Source organism: Leopardus geoffroyi, chromosome D4 (assembly GCF_018350155.1).
Source record: "Leopardus geoffroyi isolate Oge1 chromosome D4, O.geoffroyi_Oge1_pat1.0, whole genome shotgun sequence".
Lineage (NCBI taxonomy): Eukaryota > Metazoa > Chordata > Mammalia > Carnivora > Felidae > Leopardus > Leopardus geoffroyi.
Genome location: NC_059342.1, coordinates 88881975 through 88908610, shown reverse-complemented (window position 1 = coordinate 88908610; position 26636 = coordinate 88881975). Strand labels below are relative to the sequence as shown.

Sequence of the window (26636 nt, the reverse complement as noted above, 5' to 3'; positions counted from 1 at the left end):
TGCCACTGATAAGCATGGAATATTTCCTGCTGGGCTCTGGGACACAGATGGCTTCTGCATCAGCAAAGGAGGAGGAGACTGAGACAGGACCCCACCCCACCCCAACCAGCCTACACACTGTCTCCTTCACCCACAAGGTGCCCACCTCCGGCCCGTGTGTTAGTTCCCTATCCCAGTTCTAATGATGAGGTGTTCCATGCTGAAGGCTCCGGCCGTGGACCTCTTCTCTCTTAACCCACATTCACCTCTTGGTGAGCTCATCCGACCGAATGGCTTTAAATACAACCAATGACTATTCCGTCCCGAATTCCAGACTCTACTCAACTGCTGGCTACGCAGCATCTCTGTTTACATGACTTAGAGGCATTTCCACATGTCACCAACCTAAAAGCAAAGCTTTCCAACGGCCCCCTCCCTCCCCAGCTCCCATCAGAAACTGGTCCCCTCCCAGTGATCACAGTCTCAGTAAATGGCAACGCCATCCCTACAGTTGCTCAAGTCAAAAAGCTTGGGAGTCCTTGGAAGATCCCTTGATTTCTCTCTCTCTCTCTCTCTCTCTCTCTCTCTCCCTCTCCCTCTCAGGCTCCGGGACAAGTCCAGCAGCGGATCCTACTGGCTCTACCTTCAAAATATACGCGGAAATAAAAGGCATCCCAATTGGAAAAGAAGTGACACTATCTCTATTCACAGACATGGTCCTACATATGGCAAATCCCAAAGAATACAAAACCCAACACTGTTACAGGATGAAAAAAGCAAACTCAGGACACAAAATGTATGCAGAATCAACCACTACTCCTCACTCCTACCGCCATCTTAGTCCAAGCCGCCATCGCTTCAGATGATGAAAACAGTCCACTGTGTCTCTCTAAGCCTGCCCCTGACCCCCTCTCAACACTCCTCCAGAATCAAGAGAAGTCAGACCAGGCCCCTCTTCTGCTCCATCCCTTCCAGCGGCTTCCCAGATTATACATAGAGTGGAAGACAAAATGCTTACCGTGGCTACAAAGCAGGCTGTCTGCCCGCCTCATCTGCCCCTACGCTCTCCCTTGCTCGCTCTGTTCCAACCCTACCGGCTTCCTTTCGGGAGCTAACCTTTATGGAGCCCTTCTCGGTAGTGCACCCTGCACTAAGTACTTTACGTGTCCTATTTGAATGAATTCCAATGAAAATCCTACAAGGTAGGTCATGCTATTATCCTCATTTGCAGAGGAGGCGACCGAGGTTTGGAGAGGTCAAGTAATGTGGGGAAACCTTGGAGGCCCCCACTTACCTATAGTCATCTATACCCCTTTCCACCGTCATGTTCAAAATCGCAGACCTACTGAACCGCAGACCTAAGGCAGGTGGGAATGAGGGGAATGACACAAGAGAATACACACCTTTTGTTCTCACCTGGTTTTCAAGGCTTTCACACAGATCAACTTGTTTACCCTCTCCACGGAGCCAGCCACAGATGCAATGAGCTTCTCTTCCCCCATGTAAGTTCCATGGCCCCTGTTACAAGAGTAGGATACAAAGAATACACTTGAGATGACCTCTCCTTCCAAGAACAAGGGTATTCCTAACAGGATCCTGCCACTGTAAAGCCTGGCTTCTCTCTCTGCCCACCACACTCCTTCTTTAGAGAGCTTCACGGACATCTCCTTTGTCTTACCTCTGTCTACTCAAATGACACTTTCTCCATTGGGCCCACCTTGACTATCCCATTTAAAGTAGTCCCCCCCCACCATGCTGCCACCACCCCCACCATATCTCCAACCACATTCCACTGATTCTGCTCAACTTTTCATTTCCCCCATTGCAGTTATCAGCAAACATACCAACTCATTTGTTGGGCTCATTGCTTATTATCTGTCTCTGTTGAGAGATAAATTCCACTAGGACAGAAGTTTCCACTCTGATCACAGTTGTACCCCAACCACACGTAATTTAAACATATGTTGAATTCAGGAAGGAAGGACTGACACTTAAGATTCCCTAGGTTCCAATAGCCTCAAACTAAAGGGTTAAAGAGCAATGCTATAAATGCTGCACTCCCCTCCTCTCCAAAAAGTCCTACACACCACTGACGTTTATCTCTGATGGTGACAGAATGGTGAGTTTTGCTTCTTTTCTTAACTATCGCCTCATTTAATCCTCGCTTCCCTATCAAACAGTTACTGTTATTATCACCATTTTACAGATGAGAAATCTGACGTTGGAGAGAGAATACAGCCAATAATATGTGATGGCGCAGGGCTGGAACCTCAACTGTCTGGGTCAAGAGCCTGCTCTCTTAACTACACATATTGTACTGCCCTCAGATTCGAAATGGATATTTGGGTGCGTGCGGCACAATATATTTCTATGCCCTGAGCCCAAACAACTGCTGATTCCAAAACCGAGCACCTGGCTAAGCGATGTCGCTGAGAGGAGACCAAGTCAGAAATGCCCACAGTCCCCTCAATCTGAAAACTGGAAAGAGGCCTCTGCTCCGAACCCCCACCCCCAGGGTTGCAGGTCTCCAACGAAGAAGAAGAGGAAGTCTCAGAGATCAGGGTCTCAGGCAGAGCACCCAAGAGTCCTTGATACCAGAGCTCAGGACGGAAGAGCTTCCAAGGGCTGAGGCAAACGCAGATGGGGACTATTTCCGAGCCCAAGAACTCAGAAACAAGGGGACTGCGATGCTCAGATGTGCCCTGCGTCAGGCGGGCACTTAGGTGCAAGGGAACAGAGGCCACGTGCAGAGAGCCCAGCAGCCGCCCTGTGGGGCCCCGAGCCCCCAAATCCCCACGTACCGCATGAATCCCGTGTCCGTGGTGATCGTGTCCCCCGGAACCACCAGATGTTTCTTAGTATCGCGGTCCAAGCTCTCGCTAAGGGGCTTGCGAGCGACGGGAAGCCTCATCTCCATCGCCATCTTGGCGCCAAAGAATGGCGCAAGCGCAGTCCGGCCGGGAACCGCGACGTCCGGCTCCGCAATTCCCTGTGGTCGCTTGGAGGGGCGGGGCGGGGCGGGCCTCGGAGGAGCCGCCAATGGGAACGCACAGCCCGGTGGCCATGTTGACCATTGGCAACCATTAGGCTAACATGAAGGGAATGAGGGAGCTGAGTTTCCATTTTTACTGTTGGCAGGGCTTCACCTGTGGAACTCTAAAAGCTCCGGTTGGATGGCGTTTGATTCACCAAAAATCTCTCATAATCATCATCGCGTTTATTGTTTACCAGGTAGATAATTGAGAAATGGGCCTGTGAGTTTCCTTCCAACTCTAAGTTGCTAAAATGTGATTCTTGGGGCGCCTGGGTGGCGCAGTCGGTTAAGCGTCCGACTTCAGCCAGGTCACGATCTCGCGGTCCGTGAGTTCGAGCCCCGCGTCGGGCTCTGGGCTGATGGCTCAGAGCCTGGAGCCTGTTTCCGATTCTGTGTCTCCCTCTCTCTCTGCCCCTCCCCCGTTCATGCTCTGTCTCTCTCTGTCCCAAAAATAAATAAATAAACGTTGAAAAAAAAATTAAAAAATAAATAAATAAATAAATAAATAAAATGTGATTCTTGATTCTTTGGTATGAGAGAGCTTAGTAGGATGGGGAGTTGGGACCTCCAGAAAACACTAGCTGGACAGAAAAACGAGGCCCTTTTGATACTGTTCCTCGTAGCCCGGTATTCTACGTTACCGCCTCCTCGTGGGTGCTGGTTCAACACCAACCATCCACATCTACACACAAACGGTGCTCCAGATGCTGGTCCTGTTCTTTCTTGACTTCTTTTGAGTGAGCTGGGTTACTCTGACTTAAAAGGAAAACCGCCTAAGAAAAATATGCAAACCTTGCAAGGCAGATATATTTTGCAGGGAGGGCAAGTACATAGTATAAAGATCTTGGCTTATATTTTCTCACACAACAAATTGAGCGCTCTCTGTGTGCCAGGAGCTGTTCTAAGGATCCAGTGGTGGACAGAGGGATGTATATGTGGCTTTATCTCGGCGTCTGGTTTCCTAGGAGTGTTTCCCTCCTCCCTTCTCCCTGCCTCCCACCACCCTCTCCCTCTCCCCTGCCCTGCATGGTTTATAGCATCCACAGCCTCAGGGAATTGGAGCTGATGATGCTCTATGCACAGGGACCCTAAAGGGGATTAAATGAAATAACTTGCACCAGCCTCGCACACTGCGTTCGGTAAATCAGATCCATTGTCTCCTGAAGAACCCTCAGACCAGTTGTTTGATAAATCTCCAAAAAGACATTTCTTTCTGAGCAAAGCTCACAACTACATCTGTCAAGAAAGCCAATCCTGCAAGGTGGTCAAGGATATACATTCCAAGGCTCGGTGAGTCATCTGCTAAGCGGGCAGGCCAGACGCGCCCTTCTGTCTGGCAGAGGAGTAGAGCTACAGTAGCGGGAGAAGGGTCCATCTGTTGAACCTGGCCTCAGCCATAAGAGGGCAGTGGTGTCCTTTGAACCAGGGTAGCTCAGTCAGCTAGGGAGCTGGACCTGGGAGTGCCCCTAGGCCAAAAGCAGGGTGCTCTCGACAGCATCCACTTTCAGGCCAGAAAGGACAGTCGTAGCCTCAGTCCTTCCCGTTGTCACATTGCGCTCACACGTTCAGCCAGAGCGAGCTTTTATTTTATTTTTTAATGTTTTATTCATTTTTGAGACAGAGAGAGACAGAGCATGAACGGGGGAGGGGCAGAGAGAGAGGGAGACACAGAATTGGAAGCAGGCTCCAGGCTCTGAGCCATCAGCCCAGAGCCCGACGCGGGGCTCGAACTCACGGACCGCGAGATCGTGACCTGAGCCGAAGTCGGCCGCCCAACCGACTGAGCCACCCAGGTGCCCCCAGAGCGAGCTTTTAAAAGCGCACCGGGTTAGGGGTGCCCAGGTGGTTCTGTCGGTTAAACGTCCGACTTCAGCTCAGGTCATGATCTCACGGTTCGTGGGTTCGAGCCCTGCGTTGGGCTCTGTGCTGACAGCTCAGAGCCTGGAGCCTGCTTTGGATGCTCTGTCTCCCTCTCTCTCTCTCTCTCTCTCTCTCTCTCTCTCGCTGCCCCTCACACACTCTCTCTCTCAAAAATAAATTTTTTTTTTTTAATTTTAAAAGAAAAGAAAAAACATCAGACTAACCCACTTGCCTGCTCAGAATACTTCTGGCAGCTTCCCTTTACATCAAGAATAAAATCCAAACTCATCTTCCCTGGGCCCTGTCTCTGATCCTCCCCCCCTCCCCCCACCCCGCCCTCCTCCCGCTCCCTTACTCCACTGCGGCCAGACGCGCTGGTCTCATCTGAGTTCTACACCCACCACACTGGTGGCCCTGCCGAGCCCGGTATGCTTTGGGTGCTCTCTGCGTGGAATTCTCTTCCCTTCAGTCTTTGTGTGACTGGCTGCTTCTCCTCATTCAGACCTCAGTTCAAATATCACCTCCTCAGAGAAGCCTTCCCTGACCACCTTATCTGGAATAATGCTCTGTCGCCTTTTTATCACTCGATCCTTGTCTCATTTCTGGTCACTGCATATCCTCATTTGTTTACTGCAGACTTCCTCCCCTAGAATGTGAGTACTCCCAGAACCAGAACCAAGGACTTGAGGTTTTGTTCACTGTGTATCAGTGCTCGGAACTGAGGCCCCTCCCAAGGTTAGCCGTGGCCTAGAGATAGTGCCCCAAGGGTGTGCCTTTTAAATGTAAACCGACCAATCCGGAGCCCAACCTCTCAATCACCTCCTTTCCAGGGCTCACTCTGGGCCACTACCCACCTGCCCTATACCCCAGGATCAGGTACCGGACAAGTAGGGACAGGCTCTATGTCCCCAGAGCCCGCTGAAAATATTCAAACCAGCCCCCCCTAAGCCTGCCTGTCCTGCCACACCCATCCCTTTCCCTGGAAACTGTAGTAAAGGCTCCTTCCCACACCTTCTCCTTGCTTCCTCTGCCTCCTGACCCACCCCTGTGGACTGTGCCCTGCCTCCGGGTTCCGGGGAATTGTGAGAATAGCAAGCTTCTTCCTTCGTGACAGTCGCTTCCTTGTTTGCGTGTCTTGCTGTGCCCGATTAAAATGAATCCCTTGGGGCGCCTGGGTGGCGCAGTCGGTTGGGCGGCCGACTTCGGCCAGGTCACGATCTCACGGTCCGTGAGTTCGAGCCCCGCGTCGGGCTCTGGGCTGACGGCTCAGAGCCTGGAGCCTGTTTCCGGTTCTGTGTCTCCCTCTCTCTCTGCCCCTCCCCCGTTCATGCTCTGTCTCTCTCTGTCCCAAAAAAATAAATAAATAAATAAATAAACGTTAAAACGAATCCCGCGCGCCCCTGGAATAGCATGCAGTAAATATTTGGTGTGGAAGCAAACAAACGTATCCAGCAAGCACTGGCTGTTACCAGCACCACAGTGCGTGGCAGGGGCTACGGAGCCAGCTGCGTGGCTGCCCCAGCCATCGAGGCGCTCAGCCGGGAGTTCAGGGCGGAGCGGGGCTGGGATTTGAGCCCAGAAAAGAAGCGTTGGACACTTGTGCCAGTTGCGCCGAGGGCCCAGGTGAAGTGAAAGTGAAGTCACCAACAAGGACATCTTGAAGAATGTGACAGCAGAGGCAGCAGGGACTCTGGCCTGGAGCCCACTGGCCACCCCCGGGGCTTCACCCTGTGTTCTATTGCAACGGGAAAAGCAACCGCAGAAACTTTCTGGTCAGAGATGCACACAAAGATTTCTGCACAAGGATGCTCATCGAAGTATCACTTCTCCTGAAAACGTCAGAAACAGCCTTAACGTCTGCAGCGGTTTCCTTTTTTTTTTTTTTTTTTAATTTATTAATTTATTTTGAGAGGGAGAGAGAGACAGCACGAGTGGGGGCGGGGGGACAGAGAGAGAGGGAGAGAATCCCAAGCAGCCTCCGCAGAACCCGTCGCGGGGCTCGAACTCACGAAACCGAGAGACAGCATGACCTGAGCTGAAACTAAGGGTGGGAAGCCTGACCGACCGAGCCACCCTGGCGCCCCTCCGTGGCGCTAAGCTCGTCCATGAATTTTTCGATGCTTCTTCTGCCCCCTTGTATCTGGGCAGGCTTGAGACTGCTCAGACTGACAGCATATGTCGTCAGTGCCTCTGTGTCACTCTGGGGGTGGGTCGGAATAGACCCTGCAGCTGCCAAGGGTTCTCTTGGAGCCCTCGTCTTTGAAGCCCTGAGCCCACGTGGGAGAAGCGTGACTTCCCCAAGGCAGAAGCGGTGCTAACTGTCCACCACCCATAACTTTTGCCACTTTCCGCAGACACGCATCCCAGCAAGCCAGCTCTGAGGCGGGAAGGCCGCTGAAACTTCAGGACAGCTGTTCCTGTTTCAAGATATCCGAGGACAATGGACATAGCAAAGGGTAGGAGTGCGTGCACAGCGGTCTCAGATGCCCTCTGCAGGATGCCCAAAGGAGCCACAACCCTTCTCACCCAGCAAAGGCATCCCTGTATTAACAACAGCTTGTGTTTATTTTTTTAATTTTTTAATATTTATTTTTGAGAGAGAGAGAAAGGGACAGAGGACCTGGAGCGGGCTCCAGGCTGACAGCACAGAGCCCGACGCGGGGCTCAAACTCACAAACCGTGAGATCATGACCTGAGCCGAAGTCGGAGACCCAACCGACTGAGCCACCCAGGCGCTCCAACAACTTCCGTTTCTGGAGCCCTTGCTCTGTGCCGGGTACCAAGCCTCATTCATTTACCTGCATCATCCCACTGAATCCTCACGACATCCTTTCCCATTTGAGGAAACTGAGGCACAGAGACACTAATTGACTTGCCCTAGGTCACACAGCTAGTGAAGGGAGGAGCAGGGTTTCAAACCCAGGCTGGGTGGCCTCTATCTAGAGCCCTCTACTCCTGGGGTTCCTGAACCATGCAACAAGATGAGAAAAAGACAGAAAGGGCATCTTGATTGCAAAGAAAGAAGTAAAACTGTCCTTATTCGTAGACAACAAGATCGTGTAAATAGTAGTCCTAAGGAATCTACAAAAAAGCGTAAAATGAGTAAGCGGGTTTTGCAAGGTTGAAGGACACGAGGTCCATATACAAGTGCTGGTCTACACTGCATCCCTGTGGGATAAGCAGAAAGCCCTTTGGACCGACTCCGTGGGTTGCCTGGGCAGCGGTTGGCCTACTGGTCCTCATGAGCATGCTTTCTAGGGTCAGCCGCCCTGGTGAAACGTGCTCTGCCAGTCGTGGCTGGGTGACATGGGCAAATGACTTCTCATAGCTCGGTTTTCTCCTGCATCAAATGGGTATTTGATAGAGCATCACGGAGGGAAAAAAAAAGAACATCAGCCTCGTGGGAGGATTCCCAGAATAAATGCATTTAGATCCCTAAGGCCAGAAATTTCTGTGGCTGTGTTTGCAGGCTTTGCGGGGACGACGGGGTGTGCACTCTGTGGAAAGGGGCCTGAGGCGTCTCCTGGAAATGCCAGCACACTTCATTCAGTACAAGGTCAGCAGCAGGCTTAGCAAATGTGCCTTAGTCTGCAATTACAGCCTGCTGCCACCAGGTGGGTTCCGGAGCCAGGGCTGTGGACCCTGGGATCTATCTGAAGCAGGGACTTCACAGAAGGGAATTGTCTATAGGGAGTGATATCGATTTTTGATCGAGGGCCCCACTGACTTCTCTGAGGTCTGACTTCCCACGCTCCTTCTTTGGGAAGCCAACATTACTCTCTGGGAGGCATGGCATATGGGTCAGGAGGGTGTTTAACTCCGTCAGCATCCACAGGAAAGGGGATTCAGCTTTTTTTCGTGGAAACGAGGCCTCTGGGGCCTACAGCGGGAGGAGGGTAATACCGGGGGCCACTGGAAGGATCAGAAGTTTGGTGGTGAGGTTTCAAAGGAAAGGCGAGGTTGGTGACAGGGGGAGAGGAGTATCAAGGGTGACTTTCCCCATTTAGCCGAGGGGAGGACACCCCAGATGGGATGTATGTCCCTACCCATGCCCCCATCTACCAGGATACAAGACCAGTCCCCCAGAGTATTGGGAGTCTTTCGGAGTACCCGAAACTCCAAATGGGGATGGCCTGAAGATAAAAGTGTGAATTCAAGGGGCGCCTGGGTGGCTCAGTCGGTTAAGCCTCTGACTTCAGCTCAGGTCATGATCTCCCGATCATGGGGTTCGAGCCCCGCGTCGGGCTCTGTGCTGACAGCTCAGAGCCTGGAGCCTGCTTCGGATTCTGCATCTCCCTCTCTCTCTGCACCTCCCCCATTCGCACTCTGTCTCCCAAAAATAAGTAAATGCTAAAAAAAAAAATTTTTTTTTTTAAAGTGTGAATTCAGGGGTGCCTGGGTGGCTCAGTTGGTTGAGTGTCTGACTTGATTTCAGCTCAGGTCATGATCTCATGGTTCATGGGTTGGGGCCCCGCACTGGGGCTCCACGCCGACAGTGTGGAACCTGCTTGGAATTCTCTCTCTCCTGCTCTGTCTGCCCTTCTGCTGTTCTCTCTCTGTCTCTCAAAAGTAAATAAAAACATTTTAAAAAAGGGGTGAATTCAAGCGCCTGGGTGGCGCAGTCGGTTAAGCGTCCGACTTCAGCCAGGTCACGATCTCGCGGTCCGTGAGTTCGAGCCCCGCGTCGGGCTCTGGGCTGATGGCTCAGAGCCTGGAGCCTGTTTCCGATTCTGTGTCTCCCTCTCTCTCTGCCCCTCTCCCGTTCATGCTCTGTCTCTCTCTGTCCCAAAAATAAATAAACGTTGAAAAAAAATGAAAAAAAAAAAAAGGGTGCATTCAAGTGCCTTCAGGTATGTGTGTGTGTGCCCATGTACACACGCACGGCTTTATGAGGATGCACAGAAGTATCCTTGTGGGATGCCAGTGGCTTGGAAGCGTGACCCTTGGCTTGCACGTGCTGGATTACAGGTGTGAACTCACACTCCCCAGTGTGCACTCCTCCTCCTGGCCGGGAGGTGCTGGAGAGGAGAACCAGGGCCTGGCCCTGCACTATGGCCTTCCTGTCCTTTCGTCTTCCACAGGGAGGGTCTGGAAACGGGTGCCCAAAGCTTTCGGAAATTCTAGGCACTGGGAGGGCACTTGGTGGCCATCTGGGTCCACCCGCACTGGCTGTTTGAATTCTTTCAACTTGTTCACAAAATGGGGGGGGGGGGGAACGTGAGTAAAGATTTTGGGCAAGTAACAAAGTGGGACACCAATATCTGAGAGTCAGCGCTGGGAACCACAAAGAATATGCCCGGCCCCGTCGGAGGTTCCCGGTTGCTTTGAATTGTGGCCTTCTCTTTAGGAGCTGACACCCCGGTTGTGACAGAATTTTCCTTGCGGAGGGCACAATGGTGACTTTCAAAAGCAGTGAAACAACCCTTCTTCCCACCCCCTCTCCAGTTGCTAGGCCCCTTCCATATTTCCTTTTCCTGCGGACAAACGTGTCGACCCCTTCAGATGCTAAGTGATAAATGTTCCAAGTAATTTTTATTTTAGAATACAAGAGAGGTACAAATGTATTTACAGTTGTACATATACAATCAAATAATATATATCACAGTTTCGTAAATATCCTTTTAGATAAATATTTACAAAGTTAAAGTGACCATTTTCTGGAAGTAGAACACAGTTTCTTGAAAACTCTATACATTTTATACTTTTCATTACTATTATAGTTTCTTTAGTTTACAAAACGCCCTAGGGAATTCTGGTAAAGGACTGCAAGGTGGGACAGGCGACACCAGAGGGCGCCCTCGGCCAGAGTTTGGGGAGACTCGGGAGGAGGCAAGGAGGGTGCGGGTGGAAGGGGCGAACCCCCACCCCGCACCCCCGCCGCCCCCACGCCCCGGGATCCCGCACTGTTTGGAAGTTCTTTGCCGGCGGAGAAGCCAGTCTTGCCCTCCTCCCGCGGGCGTGTGGCCAGAAGGGGAAGGGAATCTTCCTCTTACCAAACATAAATCAGACACGAAGGAGAGGAGGCGTGGCTCCAACTCTCCCATTTTACAGATCGGTAAGGGGTAAACCGGGGCCCAAAGAGGAGGAGGGCCTTGCCCGGGTCCTCCGGTGGATTTCCGTTTGCCCTCGCGCTCAGCCTGCCTGGCACACGCACAGTATTGGTGCTTCGGTCCCTCCCGGGAGCCGGCTTTGGGACTAAGGTGGCCAGGAGAGAAGGGCCCGCCCACGAGGGAGGAGCAGGTTTCAGGTCTCTTCCGGCTGCCCCCGAGCCCCGCCAGCCCCCAACTCTCAAGGTCGTGTCCGTGACTCCCGACCCTGCGGGGGCACCAGTCCCCAGAGGCAGCCGGAGGTGCGGTGCGCGCACCGGCCCGCACCCCCGCCCTCAGGCCCGGGGCGGTCGTCCTCCCCGCACTCCCGAGCTCCCCGTCCCCGCTGAGGCCCCGCCACCCCCAAGGGATGCCAGCCCGGGCGGCCGGCTCGACGGCAGCGGGGAGACTCGGGGGGGAGGCCGGGCGTGGGGACCCCCGAGGAGGAGGAGGAGGAGGAGGAGGAGGAGGCCGATCAGCCGCCCGTCAGTGTCCTCACCTGCGAGAACTGAACGAAGACTGTTTGCCTAGGGGGTCACTTCCGGGGCGCACGTACGGCGCGGGGCACCTCTGGCCGGAGCGGGGTGGGGGCGGGGGGGGCGGGATCGAGTCAGGAGTGAGCGCGCAGTCCCGGCCCGCGCCGCGCGGGCGGGAGGCGGGAGGCGGGGCGCGCGGGCGCGGCGGGCGCGGGCGCGCGCGCGGCGCTCACAGCACCATGGCCGGCAGGTGGTGCGCGGCCGCGGCCGCGGCGGCCGCGAGCGCGGGCGCGTGCGCGTGCGGCGCGGGCAGCGCGGGCGAGTGCGCCTGCAGCGCGGCGCTGGGCGGCCGGTGGCGCGCGCTCTTCTGGTGGGCGCGCAGGCCGGCCAGCTGCGAGTAGGCGCTCTGGCACACCTGGCACTTGTAGGGGCGCTCGCCCGTGTGCAGGCGCACGTGGTTGCGCAGAGTGGACGACTGGCTGAAGCGGCGGTTGCAGAAGCGGCACACGAAGGGCTTGTCCAGCGTGTGGATGCGCATGTGCGAGCGCAGGTTGCTGCGCGAGTTGAAGCCGCGGTGGCAGATGACACAGCGCATGCGGCCCGCGGTGCCCGCCGCCGAGTCCGCCGGGTGGAAGTCCTCTGGCCGCGCGGGCGGGGCCCCGGGGGGACAGGCGGGGAGAGGACGGGGGAGGTGGGGGGGGAGAGAGCAGGCTCGTTACGACCCGCGCCGCCGCGGCCCGGCACGCGCGCACCCCCCGCCACGCGCGCCCTCCTCCCGGCCCCGCCTCGGATGGACCCGGGCCGGGCGGGTGCGGGGTCCCGAGCAGACCGGTGGGCTGGATGAGAGAGGGGCGTCAAGGAGCCTGGCTTGGGGTCAGATAGGAGTTGGATCCAGACTGTGCTGAGACCTCGAGGCCTTAGTGACTTCGCCTCCGAAACCTCAACGTTCCCATCTGTAAAACGGGGACCTACTACGACCTCATGGGGCTATGCACAACTTGGCCAGATGATCACAAAAAGCTGCACTTTACCTCCCTTAGCCTGTATATGGGAAGTACGTGGCTCAAAGTAGCCTTCTATAAATGACTGTCTTCCATAAAAGGCCCCCCAAATACCATTTATTCATCCCACAGATATTTCCTGGGTGCCTGTTATGTACCAGGGAACTGCGCCTCATTTTTTCTCAGTGCTGAGATGGAAGTAACAATAGCATCAGCCCCGGAAGCTGCTGTAAGGATCAGAGAAATTAGTGTTTGCAAAACATTAGCCGCAGCGCAGGGTCTCAGCTTTGTCCTCTCAAATTAAAGATGACCACATTTCGCGAGGGCTTTAGGAGGACCCAAGCGGGATGATAACCCGTAAAAGGTTTAGCTCGATAAACTTGGCGTGAAATAGGTCTTGTGCAAGTGGTCTCTATCGTGATGACCGGCGTCCCCCCACAACCCACGGAGGCAAGGCACACTCTGCCCCACCTTCAATCAACATGTTTGTACCAAGCACCTGCCCCAGGCCCTGCACCGGGGACAGAGGGGCATGTACATCGCCAGAGCTGGAAGGCAGTTTAAAGATCATCTCGCCCAGCATCTTGCCTTCACAGATGGAGAAACTAAGACAAGATGGTAAAGCAGAGCTGGATGTCAACCCAGGCTCCCACTGCTGGGCCCCTTGCTCCTTCCGCTACACCCTCTGCCTCTCTGGTGTCTCCCCACAGAACCTGCCCCCAGATCATTTATTTTGTCCAGGGAACACACTGCCATTCATGCGGGGACTGCGGTGGGCAGCTCCAGGGGCATCGGCCTGCTTGGGCCAATAGTCTCCTGTGCTCAATACTGCTGGAGAGGGAACCACGATCCCTGGAGGCCAGGAGCCTCCCTGCCACAAAGACATGCGCGCGCGCACACACACACACACACACACACACACACACACACACACACATTCATTCTGGGTTCATCGTGGCCTCATGGAGACTACCTACCATGCTTGTTCTTTTTCTGCTCCTCCTCTAGTCCGGGCACACCAGGGATCCCCAGGAACGTGTTGTGTGAGTTTCCATACCACACCAGCAGCTCCTGGTCAGGAGGGATCATCTACAGGGAAGAAAGCAGGAGGGGGTTAGGGAGACAGCGGTCCCAGGTGTGAGACTCAGGGTGTCTGCACATCCCCCCTCCCCGCTCCCCCTGCCCCGGAGCCAGGAGGCAGCTGTCCTCTGCCTGCCATGGAGATGTGGATCCAGTGTCAGCCCCGAGAAAGCCACCCTAGGCGTCCCCAGCGAGCTGCACAAACACACAAGTCCGGGGGATGCTCCGTCTGGCCCTCTGCTTCCCTCTCCCAGCCCAGGCCTTCTCGCCATCTCTGTCCTGGCTCCGCTGCGGGGAACACAGCTGCCATCCAGCTGCGTAAGAGCTCCCGAAGTGGCAGCAACAGAACGAAGCCTTGTAGCAAGCAGAAGTTCCAGAAGAAGGTAGGCCAGAAAACTTTTCGTTTCTTACTGAGGGGAACCAGAGTCAGCCAGCCCTCAGGTCTGCAGGGCTGAGGCAGGTGTGCCCCAGGAGCGTGGGCTGCGGGGCACCCTAGGGGACTTGGTTACATCTTGTCTGAAAATGTCCTGGCAACACCTCTCATCCAAAGCGCCCACAAGGCAGCACCACATCACACGTGCTTCTGTCCCTGTCACTGTCTCTGCGGGACTTCTTGCACACGGCAAATGCTAGAAAAGAAGCATTCCGATTGAGAAACACCCTCACCTCAGGAAATACTGGGGCACACGGACCTAAAATCCATTTCTATGGGAGAGAACTTCACAAATGATGACAGGGCCACTCCCCGGGGCGGGGGGGGGGGGGGGACCTGCCCCAGGGAAGGGGTGAAGGCCCTGGACAGTCCAGGGAGGCTGTGGAAGGCCTGACGTGGCACTAACCATAAACCCCACACTCCGGAGGAACGGGGGGGACATCCCAAGGGGCCCGCCAGGCCTTTGGCGACAGCCAGTTAGCCCCTCCCAATCGGGGAATCTTCAGGCCCCGGCAACTAAGACAGATGAGAGAGATGGGGCGCCTGGCTTTCTCGGTCAGTAGAGCACGCAACTCTTGATCTCGGGGTTGTGAGTTCGAGTCCCACGTTGGGTGTAGAGATTACTTAACAATAAAATCTTAAAAGGGGTGCCTGGGTGACTCAGTCGGTTGGGTGAGTGTCCAACTCTTGATTTTAGTCGTGGGATCAGGCTGCACATCGGGCTCTGTGCTCAGGGTGGAGCCTGCTTGGGATCCTTTCTCTCTCTCCCTCTGTCCCTCTCCCCTGCTCGTGCTCTCCCAAATAAAAAAAATAATAAAATAAAATAAAATCTTAGAGCGAGAGAGAGACAAAGGAAAGAGGAGATGGGCCCCACCCTCCCAAGCCTGCACCCCCCCGAGCTGACTTTGGCATTCAGCCCGTGGGTCACTCTCTGACCTTCCCAGAGAAAGCTGGACACCCCCAGGCAGCAAGTGGTTTGTTCGCCTCACGGGTCGTCCACCATCTGAACAGAGTTGCAGCACCAAAGGTCACACGGAAACCATCTGGGGGTATCTGGAATCACGCAAGGATAGGAGCCCCCTCCCTCGGGCTCCCTGGTTGCAGAGAAGGCCCCGCCCCTTCCGTGGGGCTCTGGCCTGCAGACCCCCGCCACAGGCAGAACCCTTCTGGCCACCACCGCTTCCTTCCCCCGGTCAGAGCTACGACAACCCTCAGACCAGCCAGCTCTGCTCGATCTAAAAGGAGAGGAGTGGGAGAGGGCAAGTGTGTGAGGGGCCTTGTCACTGCATCCTCCTAAGACTCAGCCCGGGGTCCCCGGGTCCCTTCCCAACAGCTCCCCCACCCCGCCCCCACCCATGGGGCATCACGTTGAGCCCTCAGGGTCAGTGAGTGACCAGAAACCAAGCAGAGGATGCCAGGGTTTGAATATGGAAACTGCAGCCCCCGAACCCCAGGAAAATTACGTGGTGCCTCAAAGAAAGCAGGCAGACTAGAACTTGGCACCACAGGGACAGTCCTCAAGGTCATTCACAGTCATGGCCGCTGTCCCAGAAGTCAGCGGGACAGCGGTGGAGGCCCTGCTGGAAAAGGGTCAGAGAAGACAGAGGTTTTGTGAGTCCCCCTAGAAAAGAGGAGGTTGGAACTAGAACAATTGAAGATCAGTTCATTGTCAGAAGGCTGCTCTCTGAGGGAAGGTGGGGATGGGTCCTCTGCCATCTGGTCCCTGTGTGACCCTAGGCCAGCCCTTGGCCTCTCTAAGCTTGTCTCCTCAAATGAGGGGGTGGGGGAACATGAGCCCTGAGGTCCCCCAACTCTGACACTCTGGTCGTAAGTCATCTCCAACACCGTCCCGACTCCTAGCTTCCGTTTCCAGAATCATGCTTCCAAAGCAACAGGCTCCCCGTCAGACTGTCCCAACAGGAGACACTCCCGCAGAGGGTTCTGACTCAGGACCTGAAGTCACGCTGTCAGGGGCCACCTGGGCTCCCTAGCTGCCGAGCCTGTGACCTCGGGCAGCTTGCCTTCCGTCGCCGGGCCTCAGTTTCCTCAACTGTAGAACAGGGACAGCACCATTGCTCTGGTCTCACGGGGTCAGGGCTCCGCGGAGCCCCGCACATAAACCCTGGCGAGGTGGACGGACACAGGAGCGCTTGCTATAATTTTCCCCAAGCCCACCAGCCTCTCAGGAAGCTGGCAGCGCTCCGTGGAGCATCAGGTCCCCCAGTGGTCCCCACGGAGCCTGCAGTGTGGCTCCGGCCGCTGGCACAGTGAAGGCCCAGGATGACTGGTGGCTTTGCCTTCGGTGACCCGACAAGAGCACAGGCTGGGGCCGCGTGCGCCAAGCACGGGAGCCCGAGATCGGGTCACTGCTTCCGGCTTGGCTGGGGCGGGGGCACCCCCAGGGAGGGCAGTGATGTGCATGGGAAGTTCAGCAAGCCCCCGGTGGATGTCGCCCTGATCTTTTCGCCTCTACCTCCAGACTCTCAGTGTAGGAATCAAGTATCTAAGTCAACACCAGCCTTCTCCTTGTAATAGACAAAGCGATTGTTATTAAATCTAAAATGAACGCGACAACAACAATGGCGAGGAACCAGAAGCCAAGAACATCTGGGACTGCACAGATTCTGAGGATTATTATTCAAAATGGTTGTTTGGAGGGGCACCTGGGTGACTCAGTCGGTTGAGCATCGGGCTTCGGCTCAGGTCACGATCTCACATCTGTGGGTTCAAGCCCCGTGTCGGGTTCTGTGCTGACAGCTCGGAGCCTGGAGCCTGCTTCGGATTCTGTGTCTGCCTCTCTCTCTGCCCCTCCCTGGCCTGTATTCTGTCTCTCAAAAATAAATAAACATTTAAAAATTATTTTAAAAATGGTTGTTTGGAATATTATTTAAAAAAATTTTTTTGAAGTTTATGTATTTACTTTGAGAGTGAGCATAAGGTGGGGAGGAGCAGGGAGAAGGAGAGGCAGAATCCCAAGCAGGCTCCACGCCATCAGCGCACAGCCCCACGCGGGGTTTGAACTCACGAACCGTGAGCTCACAACCTGAGCCGAGATCAGGAGTCAGACACTTAACCGACGGAGCCGCCCAGGCGCCCCAGGAATATTATTTTTTAAATAAGAGCTTCAATATCGACTTTTGATATAGAGTGACGCGTGTATTTACCAACACATTTTTTAAACGTCCGAAAATTAATTTTACTAGTTAATTTCAGAAATGGAAACCACGATGCAGACACGTTGGCCAAAACGTGTCAACACATAAGGGGGGGGGTATATAACGAAAAGTAACTCTCCCTCCCATCCTGGACGCCCAGCCACCGTCACCAGTTTTCTACGCTTCTTTCCACAGCAGGGTTTGTCATTTTGAGACGATTAAAACATGCTGACTTAAGGTTCGTGAGGAGCAGAGTGAATTCTGCTTTCTAGATGAGATAGCGGATTTTTAGAAAAGCAATGAACAATTACTTTCAAGCTATATATATACGTACACACACATACACACACACACACACACACACACATATATACATATACGTATACATACATACATAAAAGAAAGAAAATCTCTGAAGAAGAATCTCCTGGAATTGGGAACGACACAGCTCGCCAGATCTGGAGAAGCCACCAGCACTAGGGAAGGTCGGAAGTGGAGCCTCTCAGATCTTTCCCGAGCTCTGGGAAGCCAGCGGCAGCCCCTGACCTGGACATCCAGTCTCCACTTGCTCACTGGCACCCCTCATGCAATAACCCCAGAGACGGAGACAAGGAGACCCTCAGACCGGACCCGTAGCCTCCTCCCTGAGATCCTGGCGCCATTGTCCACAGACTCCCAGGGTCCCGGCAGCTGACCGCCTGAGAGCAAAGAACAGCCACGGTGCCCGTCAGGCCTTCCAGATCCTTCCGTGCTGTCTCATGGCCAACACTCTGGCGTGGCCCTGGCAGGACTCTCCACTGGAGCCCGGAGAACCAGAATCAGCTATTTATTCACTTTTCTGGACATTAGGCGCTGGCTCAGGACACACAATAAAGCAAATAATTCCCAAAGAAACCGAGTCGCGTACCATAAAATCTACGTTGCCAGGACTTGAGAGGAATATCGGGGCCTGAGTCCTTCCTTGACAAATTGCATAATCGCTCCACTCATGCTCTTAATTTTTATTTTATTTTAGAGAGAGAGTGCGCAAGGAGAGGAGAGGGGCAGAGAGAAAAAGAATCTTAAGCACACTCTGCGCTTAGTGCAGAGCCTGACGCGGGGCTCAATTCCATGACCCTGGGACCGTGAAATGAGCCCAAATCGAGAGCTGGACGCTCAACCGACTGAGCCACCCAGGCGCCCCTCTCAACTTGTGCTTCTCAACCTTCCCTATCAGCCCAGAAGTTTTGTTCTGCCCCGTTTCTGAATTTTTATTATAAGTGGAAGCCGACCGGTTTGGGGTTGTTTTCCTAATAAAAATTTATGCCGCACTATTGAACATGCTCCCAGGAGGCTCTGAGGCCCTCCCTCCCTTTCGCCGGGCGGCGCAAAAGCCCTCGTCTAGAAGGATCTCCGTGTCATCTGGACGAATATCAATTTCCATTGTGCCACAGATGTCCCGACACACCAATTAATAGAGTTCCAGCAAATACATATTGGCCAGGGAGGCCCCATGACATGGTGACCAACAGCTTTGCCCTGGGGGGGGGGGGGTGGCGGGGGGATCAGACAGGCCTAGATTCAAATCACAGCTCGCCAACCTCCTGCGATCTCCTTGAACGTTAGTTTTATGGTCATTAAAACGGGGACAGTGAGCGGCGCCTGGGTGGCTCAGTCAGTGGACCATCCCTCCGACTCTTGGTTTCGATTCAGGTCACGATCTTACAATTTCGTGGGCTCGAGCCCCGCGTCAGACTCTGCGCTGGCAGTCCGGAGCCTGCTTGGGATTCTCTGTCTCCCTCTCTGCCTGCCCCGCCCCTGCTCGTACTGTCACTGTCTCTCTCAGAATACGTAGATAAACCTTAGAAAAAAATAATAAGACGGGGACAGGGGACAGTGATAGTGTCTCACAGAGCTGAAGGGTCTCGATTCGTAAAAAGTTGCTCAGACCTTAGATCCAGGCCCCCATCACCTGCAGCAAGACTTACTTGTTCAACACTGAGGGGTCACTTGCTATGTGCCCGGCGCTTTCTAGAAATGTCATTTTAGGCGCCTGACGTGCCAGTAAATGCTTCTGTGGCCAAATCGAGGAGGAGAATGGCCCAGGAATAGCAGCCAGATGCCAAACCCGCCTGGGGGTTCTCCACCGACTGGCTGGCCTTGAAAGCCTAGCCCCATTTGGAGGGCTATTATTTTGTATTTGTGGGGATTTCGAGGGCACGGGCCGTGTGTGCTGTTTATTGCAGAAAGATGTTCCTTCCCGTTTTGGGGGGCAAGTAATGGGTTCCCGTTACGGAAAATAAACAGCAGCTCTGAGTTGACAGAGTAAGACAATGGATCATGGCCAAGGCCCAGCTACTCGGCCGACTCACACACACGCACAGAACAAATGGCCCATATATTCCAGAGGCTTCGGGGAGTGGCCCGGGGGAGCAGCAAATTCTTCTGGTGGAGCCTAGAAGGGCCAGGGAGCGCTGGCCTCCGCCCTGAGGCACGGTGGGTGGTCACCCCCGTCCAGACCTGCGGTGTGCAAGTCCCATAAGTGGAATCTCACGTTGCCACACAATGGTTTGAGAAGACTGCCATCACGAGGAAGGTGTCCAGCTTCATTTATTAAAAGTAAAATGAGGGGCATCTGGGTGGCTCAGTGGGTCGAGCGTCCGACTTCGGCTCAGGTCATGATCTCCCGGTTCGTGAGTTCGAGCCCCACGTCGGGCTCTGTACTGACAGCTCAGAGCCTGGCACCTGCTTCAGATTCGGTGTCTCCCTCTTTTTCTTTGCCCCTCCCCTGCTTCTGCGCTCATGTGCTCTCTCGCTCTCAAAGATAAACATTTTTTTTTAAGTTTAAATGAAAGTAAAGTGACATTTTGTGTTTCCTTGTCCCTCACCCAAACAGTCCCGTCTGTAGGCTTGCCAACCCTGGGCATGAACGGCAAATCAGGTGGTGTTGAGTTCACAGTATCATATGTGATACGATTTCCTTCCCCTTATCCTTTTCTCTCACCTTAAATCCTGATGAAATGCAGGGTCTTTTTTTTTTTTTTTTTTTTATCTTATAAATTCAGATTCCTCCCTGGAGATACCCTTCAGCCACTGTGCCCTCTGACTCGGAATTTCTGTAGAAATTTCTATTGATGTTTCCTGGCTCTGGTGAGCCTTGGGCAGGGACACCCGCACCGGGAGATGAGATTGAGGCCCCCGAGTCTGTCCCAGCCGGGAGTCCTTTGGCCCGAATCGTGTGAACGTTCCTATTTTCTCTCGTGCGCACGCGCGTGTGCACCTGTGCTCGTGTTATGGGTGTGCACGCGACGAACACGAAGGGTGTGCGTCCCCGGTCTCTTCTGTAGCGGGATGGCCGGGACTCAGTGCGCAAGTAGGAGGATGTGTGAGTGAGGCTGGGAGGGTGGGAGGGGTGAAGATGCAGGGGTGCTCTCTGCTGGCAGTGAGGTTCAGCCACACCCGAGGCCAATTTGAGGCCAGCCGGTGGGGGGGGGGGAGGGGGTCCTTGTTCCCACAGAGTGGTGGCCCAGCCACATGGTCACAGCGGCCACCTCTGTCCTGGGCCTAGGCCACCTTCAGCCCTACCTTCATGCAGCCCCATGCTGCTCCCCCTCACTTGAACCCCAGTCCAGAAACTGCACCTCGCTTCACCCTCCTGGTCCCCCTCCACTTCCTGGCCCCCCCACCAGGGCCCACCCTTCAGCTGGGACCCACTCCTGGCCACACCAGTACCCAGGCAAAGACCATCCTGCTGTCAGCTCTGGGAGATTTCCTGGAGCCTGGTTACGGAGGGACAACTGGACCCTGGTTCCAGAAGCTGCTAGGCCCCAATGCCCCTCAGGCCTTAGAAAGACTTGGGGCTCTGAGTCCCGGGGAGAAAATGGACTAAAGGGAAATCATTCTCCTTCAGACTCCTCCAAAATTCAACCAAGCCCAGCCCCACCCTAAGGGACACTGCCTCCTTCCACTAGCGGAGTGGAAGAATGAGGTCCAAACAAGTGTGGGGGGACATCCCCTTGCTGTCCCCCCCGCCACACACACACACAGCCCTTACCACCAATCTCCCATGGGGAAGGAGGACAGCTTGTTCTACTCCGGGCTAGATGGTAAGCAAATTTCCTACCAAGGGACACTGTCCAGGGAGGGTCCCGACAGCATGGCCATCATGGCGGCCACCAGTTGGCTTGCTTTGCGCCGTCAGCCCCTCCCCATACACCGTCAGCTTTTCTGCCTCTGCCCAAGCGTTTCCCTATTGGGAACACCTCCTTTTCCCATCCTCCCGAACCTTCCCGTGACCTGGGCCTGGCTTAGCTACCCCCAACCATGGGATGTGATATTTATGTGTCTGCTCTCTCTCCCTTTCTCTCGCCTCCAAGAAGTTCCACTCCACACAGGCATTCGCACTAACATTGCCCCCGCAAGGCTCGGTAAGAGCTCCTGAGTCCGTCTGCCACCAAGTGAGACCCAGCTTCCTCCTCATGGAATCCTCCCTCGTGGATTAAATGCACAAGGATTATAAACAAGGATGCATACACAGAGCCTAGGAGAAGCCTTACACAGCAAGGGATCAATAGGTGATAGCTGAGACCAGAGTCGTGATCCACATGTCATGAGCATCCCACGCGAGCAGGACAAGGAGCTAAAATGCCGCAGACACAGAGCCCTCCCTCCCATCCAGATGTCTTCCCCAGGCTGCCTTCCCGCGTCTTGCTCTCTGTATCTCTTGGCTTCTGGACCCCAGGACACCCTGAGCAGCTATCCAAGGACCTCACCGCTGAGGTGCTCGTGACATCCACAAGGGCATCAAGTCAAAAGTTCTGTCCTTTCTGATCCACAGCAGGAAACCTGCCACGAAGTTCGTGCTCCCAGGGACCGCGATGCGTGGGCCCCGGTCGTACAGCCTGAGCAGGGCCAGCGGGGCCCGAAGGCAACACCCTTCCGTCCCCTGCGGTTCCCGGGACGGACGCGGCTGCCTGCACACCTTCTCCCGGCCGCCCCACGCTTCCTTACACAACAGGACACACGCTCACCTCAATGGCCTTGTAGAAGATGCTGGTGCCAATCTGGACGACCTCCAGGTTCTGCTCCTGCTCGTTACGCGCGCACTTGATATAGGTCATCCAGCTCCGGTGGTCCTCCTGGCTGGCATCGATGAAATAGCGCACCGTGCCGTCCTCGTTGAACACCTGCCCGCAGGGAAACGAGGGACGGAGTGAGGCAGGCTGTGTCGCAGGCGCCACCTGTGGCCGGGCCCAGGCCCGGCAGATCCACACACACACTCTCTCCCTGTGCTCGCAACAGCCCCAGGAAGGGGAAGCAGCTCTCATCCCAGTCTTCCAGCCGAGAAAAGAGAGGCTCGGAGCAGCGCAGTGACTCTCCGGAGGCCAGGCAGCTAGAAGTGACCAAGTGGGAGTCGGTCTCCCGGGCCCCACGGCCCCTGCTGCCATGGGCTCCCCATCTCCAGAAGAGAAGGGTCTCCAGGGATCACTGACTGGACAAAGTGGTATCCAGCTAACCCCCTGGGGATGCAGAGGTGCTCCTCAAAGCAGCGCAGAGCACTGGCCAGGACCTCAGAGGGGGGGACACGGGAGCCTGGAGAGGGAAGACTGGCTCACGGTGACACCCTGACCTGGCCTAACCCCCCTTGTGGGACCTACCAAGAATAGTCAGAGACCAAGCTGGACCCCAGCTTGCTAACCTAGCAACAGATGGGACCGGCAACTACTGGCCCAGGCCTCCAGGGAGGGAGGAGGTGAGGTCAGGAGAGGCGTCTGGACCATCGCCCTGTTCCCTTCCTCCTGCTCCTGTGACCAGAAGCAAGATGTGTCATATTGGGCTCCTCCAGGGACGGTGAGGTGGGGGGTGGGGGCTGGGGGGTGGATCCATGGAGGGAGGGGGAATGAGATCAGGGAGAGGGTGCTCCGAACCCCCCCCCCCCCCCCCCCCCCCCCCCCCCCCCCCCCCCCCCCCCCCCCCCCCGGCAGCTGCTGCTGGGGCTGCTCCGGAGCCCCAGGAGGCGGAATTGTTTGGGGGAGTGGCTTTGTCCTCCCTGGCGGAGGAGAGAAGGGTCAGAGGGCCTGGGATGAATGGAAGCTTCTCTGGGCTTCACTTTCCTTCTGTAAAATGGGAATAATAATTCATAGGGCTGCTGAGATAGTCTGGTGGAACGTGGGCCCCTGACCTGGAAAGCTGACTCAACACCAGTTTGTCCCTGATCATTTCCAGTTGTCATCATTCTGCCTGGGCCGAGCAGCCCATTCCTAGGAAGAACCCACAGCTCCTCTGGTTCTCCATGCTGGCTACCCTCACACCCAGGCCGGGTGGTTCTGAGGGGTTTTCCTTGCAGCTTCCTCCGGGTTCCCTTCCCAGCAGTCGGCAAAACCCTGGGCAAGCATCGGCCTCTCCCGCTCTCTCTCAGTGCCCTCCTCTGCGAGTCGGGGCCAACAACAGTCCCAAGGGTTGGCCAGGGGGGAGGAGGGTCAGATTTTCCAAACAATGGCCTGCCCGCGAGTGGTTGGGGAGGCTCCTTCAGGCATCCAGGTTCAGGATCGGGCTTCAGGGAGCGCTGGGGCGCCAGGGACCAAGCGGGCGTCTGCCTGACTCCACGATCCCGCCGGAGCCCCTCTCCCCCGGCTGGAACCTACCTCCCACATGAGGTTGTTGTTCTTGCAGATGTCCACATGCTCCGGGGCGATGACGCGGCCGGTGAAGGGGCCCATCTCGGTGCCGGCCTTGATCCACGTCTTGGAGAAGATGCCGAGGCCCTCGCCGGGGATGGAACTCTGCGCGATGATCACCTCCGCCGGCAGCACCAGGCTGGACAGCTTCTGCACCTCTGTGACCGCCGCCGGGGCAGGGGGACCCGGTCAGAGCCTGAGGCAGGGGATGGCCGGCTCTTCCCCACCAGGGACCCAGGCCGGTCCTGCCTGGCCAGACCAACCCCAGGCCCGCCCTGGAATGACTCTGCAGAAGTCACTGGGGTGTGTGCGCGCGCGGAGGAGTGGAGGGCGCAGGGTGGAGTCTCCTCCATTTGCAACCGGGGGACCGTCCGTACCTTCCAAAGCAAGAGATGCTTTGGGGCTCATTTCTAGGGACGCTTTTCTTTCCTTCTTTCTTTTCTTTCTTCCTTCCTTTTTTTTTTTTTTTTTTTTTTTTTTTTTTTTTTTTTTTTTTGTCTCTCCACTAATTCTCAAAGTATCCACAACCTCCCTGCCCTCCACCCTGGAAGAGTTCAAGAACTACCGTGCCCGTCGCAGCGCGCGGGTTTACAAATGGGTAAACTGAGGCCAGCTCCCAGGAGGAGGCGGTAGCCAAGCCGAGACCGCCCTTCGGCCCCGGCACTCAGCGCTCACTGCGCCTCCCCGCACGGAACCTAGGGCGCCGTGGAAGGACCCCGGAGGCGGCCAGGGGCTCTCACGCTTTTCGGGGTGCGGAAGGCCCCGCACCTCGGGGCGGACTGGCGACAGCGCTGGAAAGAGACCGCAGGCTGCGGGAGGCGGCGGAAAGGTCCAAAGAAACTCGGGCTGCGGCGGGCCGCCTTCGGCGCGCTGCGTGTGACCCGGGGCCCGCCTGGGTCCCCCTCCGCGCCCGCCTGGGTCCCCCTCCGCGCCGGGGGATCCGGGGCGCCAGAAAGGGCGGCGCCCGGATCCAGGCGAGCCCTGAAGTCGCCCCTCTGGGCGGGAAAGAGCCGGGAGGCCCCCAGCCCCCCGGGGAGGGGTCCCCCGGCCGGGCCCGGCAGCCGGAGTGGGGGCGGCCGGGCGCACAGGGGCGTTTTCCATGTCTTACAAGGTTCCCCTCTAAGCTACCTGGGAAAATAGCCGGCGAGCGGGCCGGCTGAAAGGGGGGGTTTAAACGGTGTCCATTGCGGCGCGGCCGGCAATTTGTCACGCTGTTAAAGTGATAGCATTCATTCGGCTCCATTCGAAAGAAATTGCTAATTCTAAATTCATTAGCCCGGGAAGAATGCTGTAGCAGTAAATTGTAGCTCAATGCGGAGGGGACTTGTTTAAAAGGGGCCGAGGAATTCCCCTTACAAAAAGGGGGGATTAGATGGTTGACATAGCGTGAATGGAAGTGGAATTAGTCTGCACGGTAAATTAAGAGAGGAACAGAAATCGTCACGGGGGAAGAGAGGGCGACGCGCAGAGATGCCAGCGTCGGGGAAAGATATTGTTTGCAGGTTGATGAATGAGGAGTAAGAGCTTGAGACATCTTAAAGAAAAGAAACTTTTCTCGCTCGCTCTCTCTCTCCCTCGCTCCCTCCGCGGCTTTCTCTCCCGGCCCGCCCGCCCTCCGCCCCCTCCCCAGCCCCCCCCCCCCTTTTAAAGTTCTCGGTTTAAGTGGGAACTTTCGCGGGTCAAGCCCAAGTTAACTAAATGAATTTTAAACCCCTTCTTTTTGAGTCAACTGCTATTACACGCCTAGTAAGGCTTTAAATGCCGGGAACCCGCCGGCTCAAAGGGGCGAGGGGCGGGCGGGGGGGGGGGAGCCTGGGGGCGCCGGGCCCCGCAGCCTCGACGCGGCCGCTTCCCGCCCCGCCCCGCCCGGGCCTCGCCGCTCGCGCCCCGGTTCGGCTTCCGGGAAACTGAGGCCCGCGGAGCACCTGCAGCGCCCAGGCTGGCGCGAGCGGCCGCGACGCCGCCCCTGGTCCCGGCCGCGCGCCCCGGGCGTCGCCAGGCGGGGAATCCGGGGCCGCCGGGAGGAGGGGACGCGACCGGCCTCGACGGCGCGACTCACCGCCGGAGAAAGACTGCGCCAGCACCTCGGCGGTGAAGGCCGTCTTGGGGCTGGCGTGGTGGCTCTTGTCCTCGAAGAGCTGCTCGCCCAGCACGTTGCGCCAGCGGCCGTACAGGAAGCTGTGCAGGATGTCGGAGGTGATGACCTCGGCCAGCGCCAGCCCCGGCGCCTTCAGCCCGGTCTTGAGCACCAGGGCCTCCGCCGGGAGCACGGAGCCCATCATGGGCGGCCCGGGGCTCGCCGGCGCCGGGGACGGACGGCCGGGCCGACGCGGGGATGCGGCGGGTGAGCGGGGAGCGGAGGAGCGAGAGAGGAGGGCTGTGCTGGAGGAGGAGAAGGAAGAGGAGCAGGGGGAGGACGAGGACGAGGAGGAGGAGGAGGGGGAGGACGCAGGAGGGAGCGGGAGGCGAGGCAGGCTGCGAGGAAAGTGAACGAGGGGGAGCGAGGCGGAGAGGGAGAGGAATCAGCAGAGATGGCAGAGGCGGCGCGGAGGGCCGGAGAGACGGGGGTGGAGGCGGAGGTGGGTGCGGGGGGTGCGGGGTGGGTGGGAGGCGGGTGGCTGCCGAGAAACGGCGGCGAGGGGCTCTCGGACGCGCGCTCGCCTCTCGCACACCCGGCCCGGACGGTCTTCCCCTTGGCAAAATCTCAGCGCCTTTATAGGAGCCGCAGTGACCCTCCTAATTGGTTATTAATGACCCCCTGACGTCGGACAGACTTGTTGTACCCGGCCGGGCGCGAGGAGCCCTCGCCGCGAGAGCTCAAGGGGCGGGGGCGCGCAGGCCGCTCCGAATTGTCCCTCTTCGCTCCTCCCGCCCCC

General features: G+C 56.4%; 2 protein-coding genes and 2 long non-coding RNA genes across 4 annotated transcripts in view; 1 reads left to right on the top strand and 3 right to left on the bottom strand.

Moving 5' to 3' along the window:
• Positions 1-2933, bottom strand: part of EXOSC2 (exosome component 2) — a 9423-nt gene extending 6490 nt beyond the window's left edge. The window contains exons 1-2 of the mRNA XM_045468164.1: positions 2781-2933; positions 1396-1497 (exon numbers count right to left, since the gene is read on the bottom strand). Of these exons, the coding sequence (XP_045324120.1) occupies positions 1396-1497; positions 2781-2902 (224 nt within the window). The 5' untranslated portion in view covers positions 2903-2933. The remainder of the gene's footprint in view (positions 1-1395; positions 1498-2780) is intronic.
• The window catches only part of LOC123592802, a 15567-nt gene extending 1601 nt beyond the window's left edge, over positions 1-13966 (top strand). Inside the window, exons 2-3 of the long non-coding RNA XR_006709944.1 lie at positions 7797-7801; positions 13951-13966. This is a non-coding gene — a long non-coding RNA (uncharacterized LOC123592802). The remainder of the gene's footprint in view (positions 1-7796; positions 7802-13950) is intronic.
• On the bottom strand, positions 10380-11611 carry LOC123592801. Its single transcript, XR_006709943.1, has 2 exons — positions 11459-11611; positions 10380-11068 (listed from the first exon to the last, which is right to left on the bottom strand). It is a non-coding gene; the product is annotated as an uncharacterized LOC123592801 (long non-coding RNA).
• Positions 11665-26636, bottom strand: PRDM12 (PR/SET domain 12). Its single transcript, XM_045468163.1, has 5 exons — positions 25820-26636; positions 23728-23918; positions 22114-22269; positions 13414-13525; positions 11665-12074 (listed from the first exon to the last, which is right to left on the bottom strand). Exons 1-5 carry the CDS (start codon positions 26040-26042, stop codon positions 11665-11667), a joined length of 1092 nt encoding a protein of 363 aa, XP_045324119.1. The 5' UTR covers positions 26043-26636.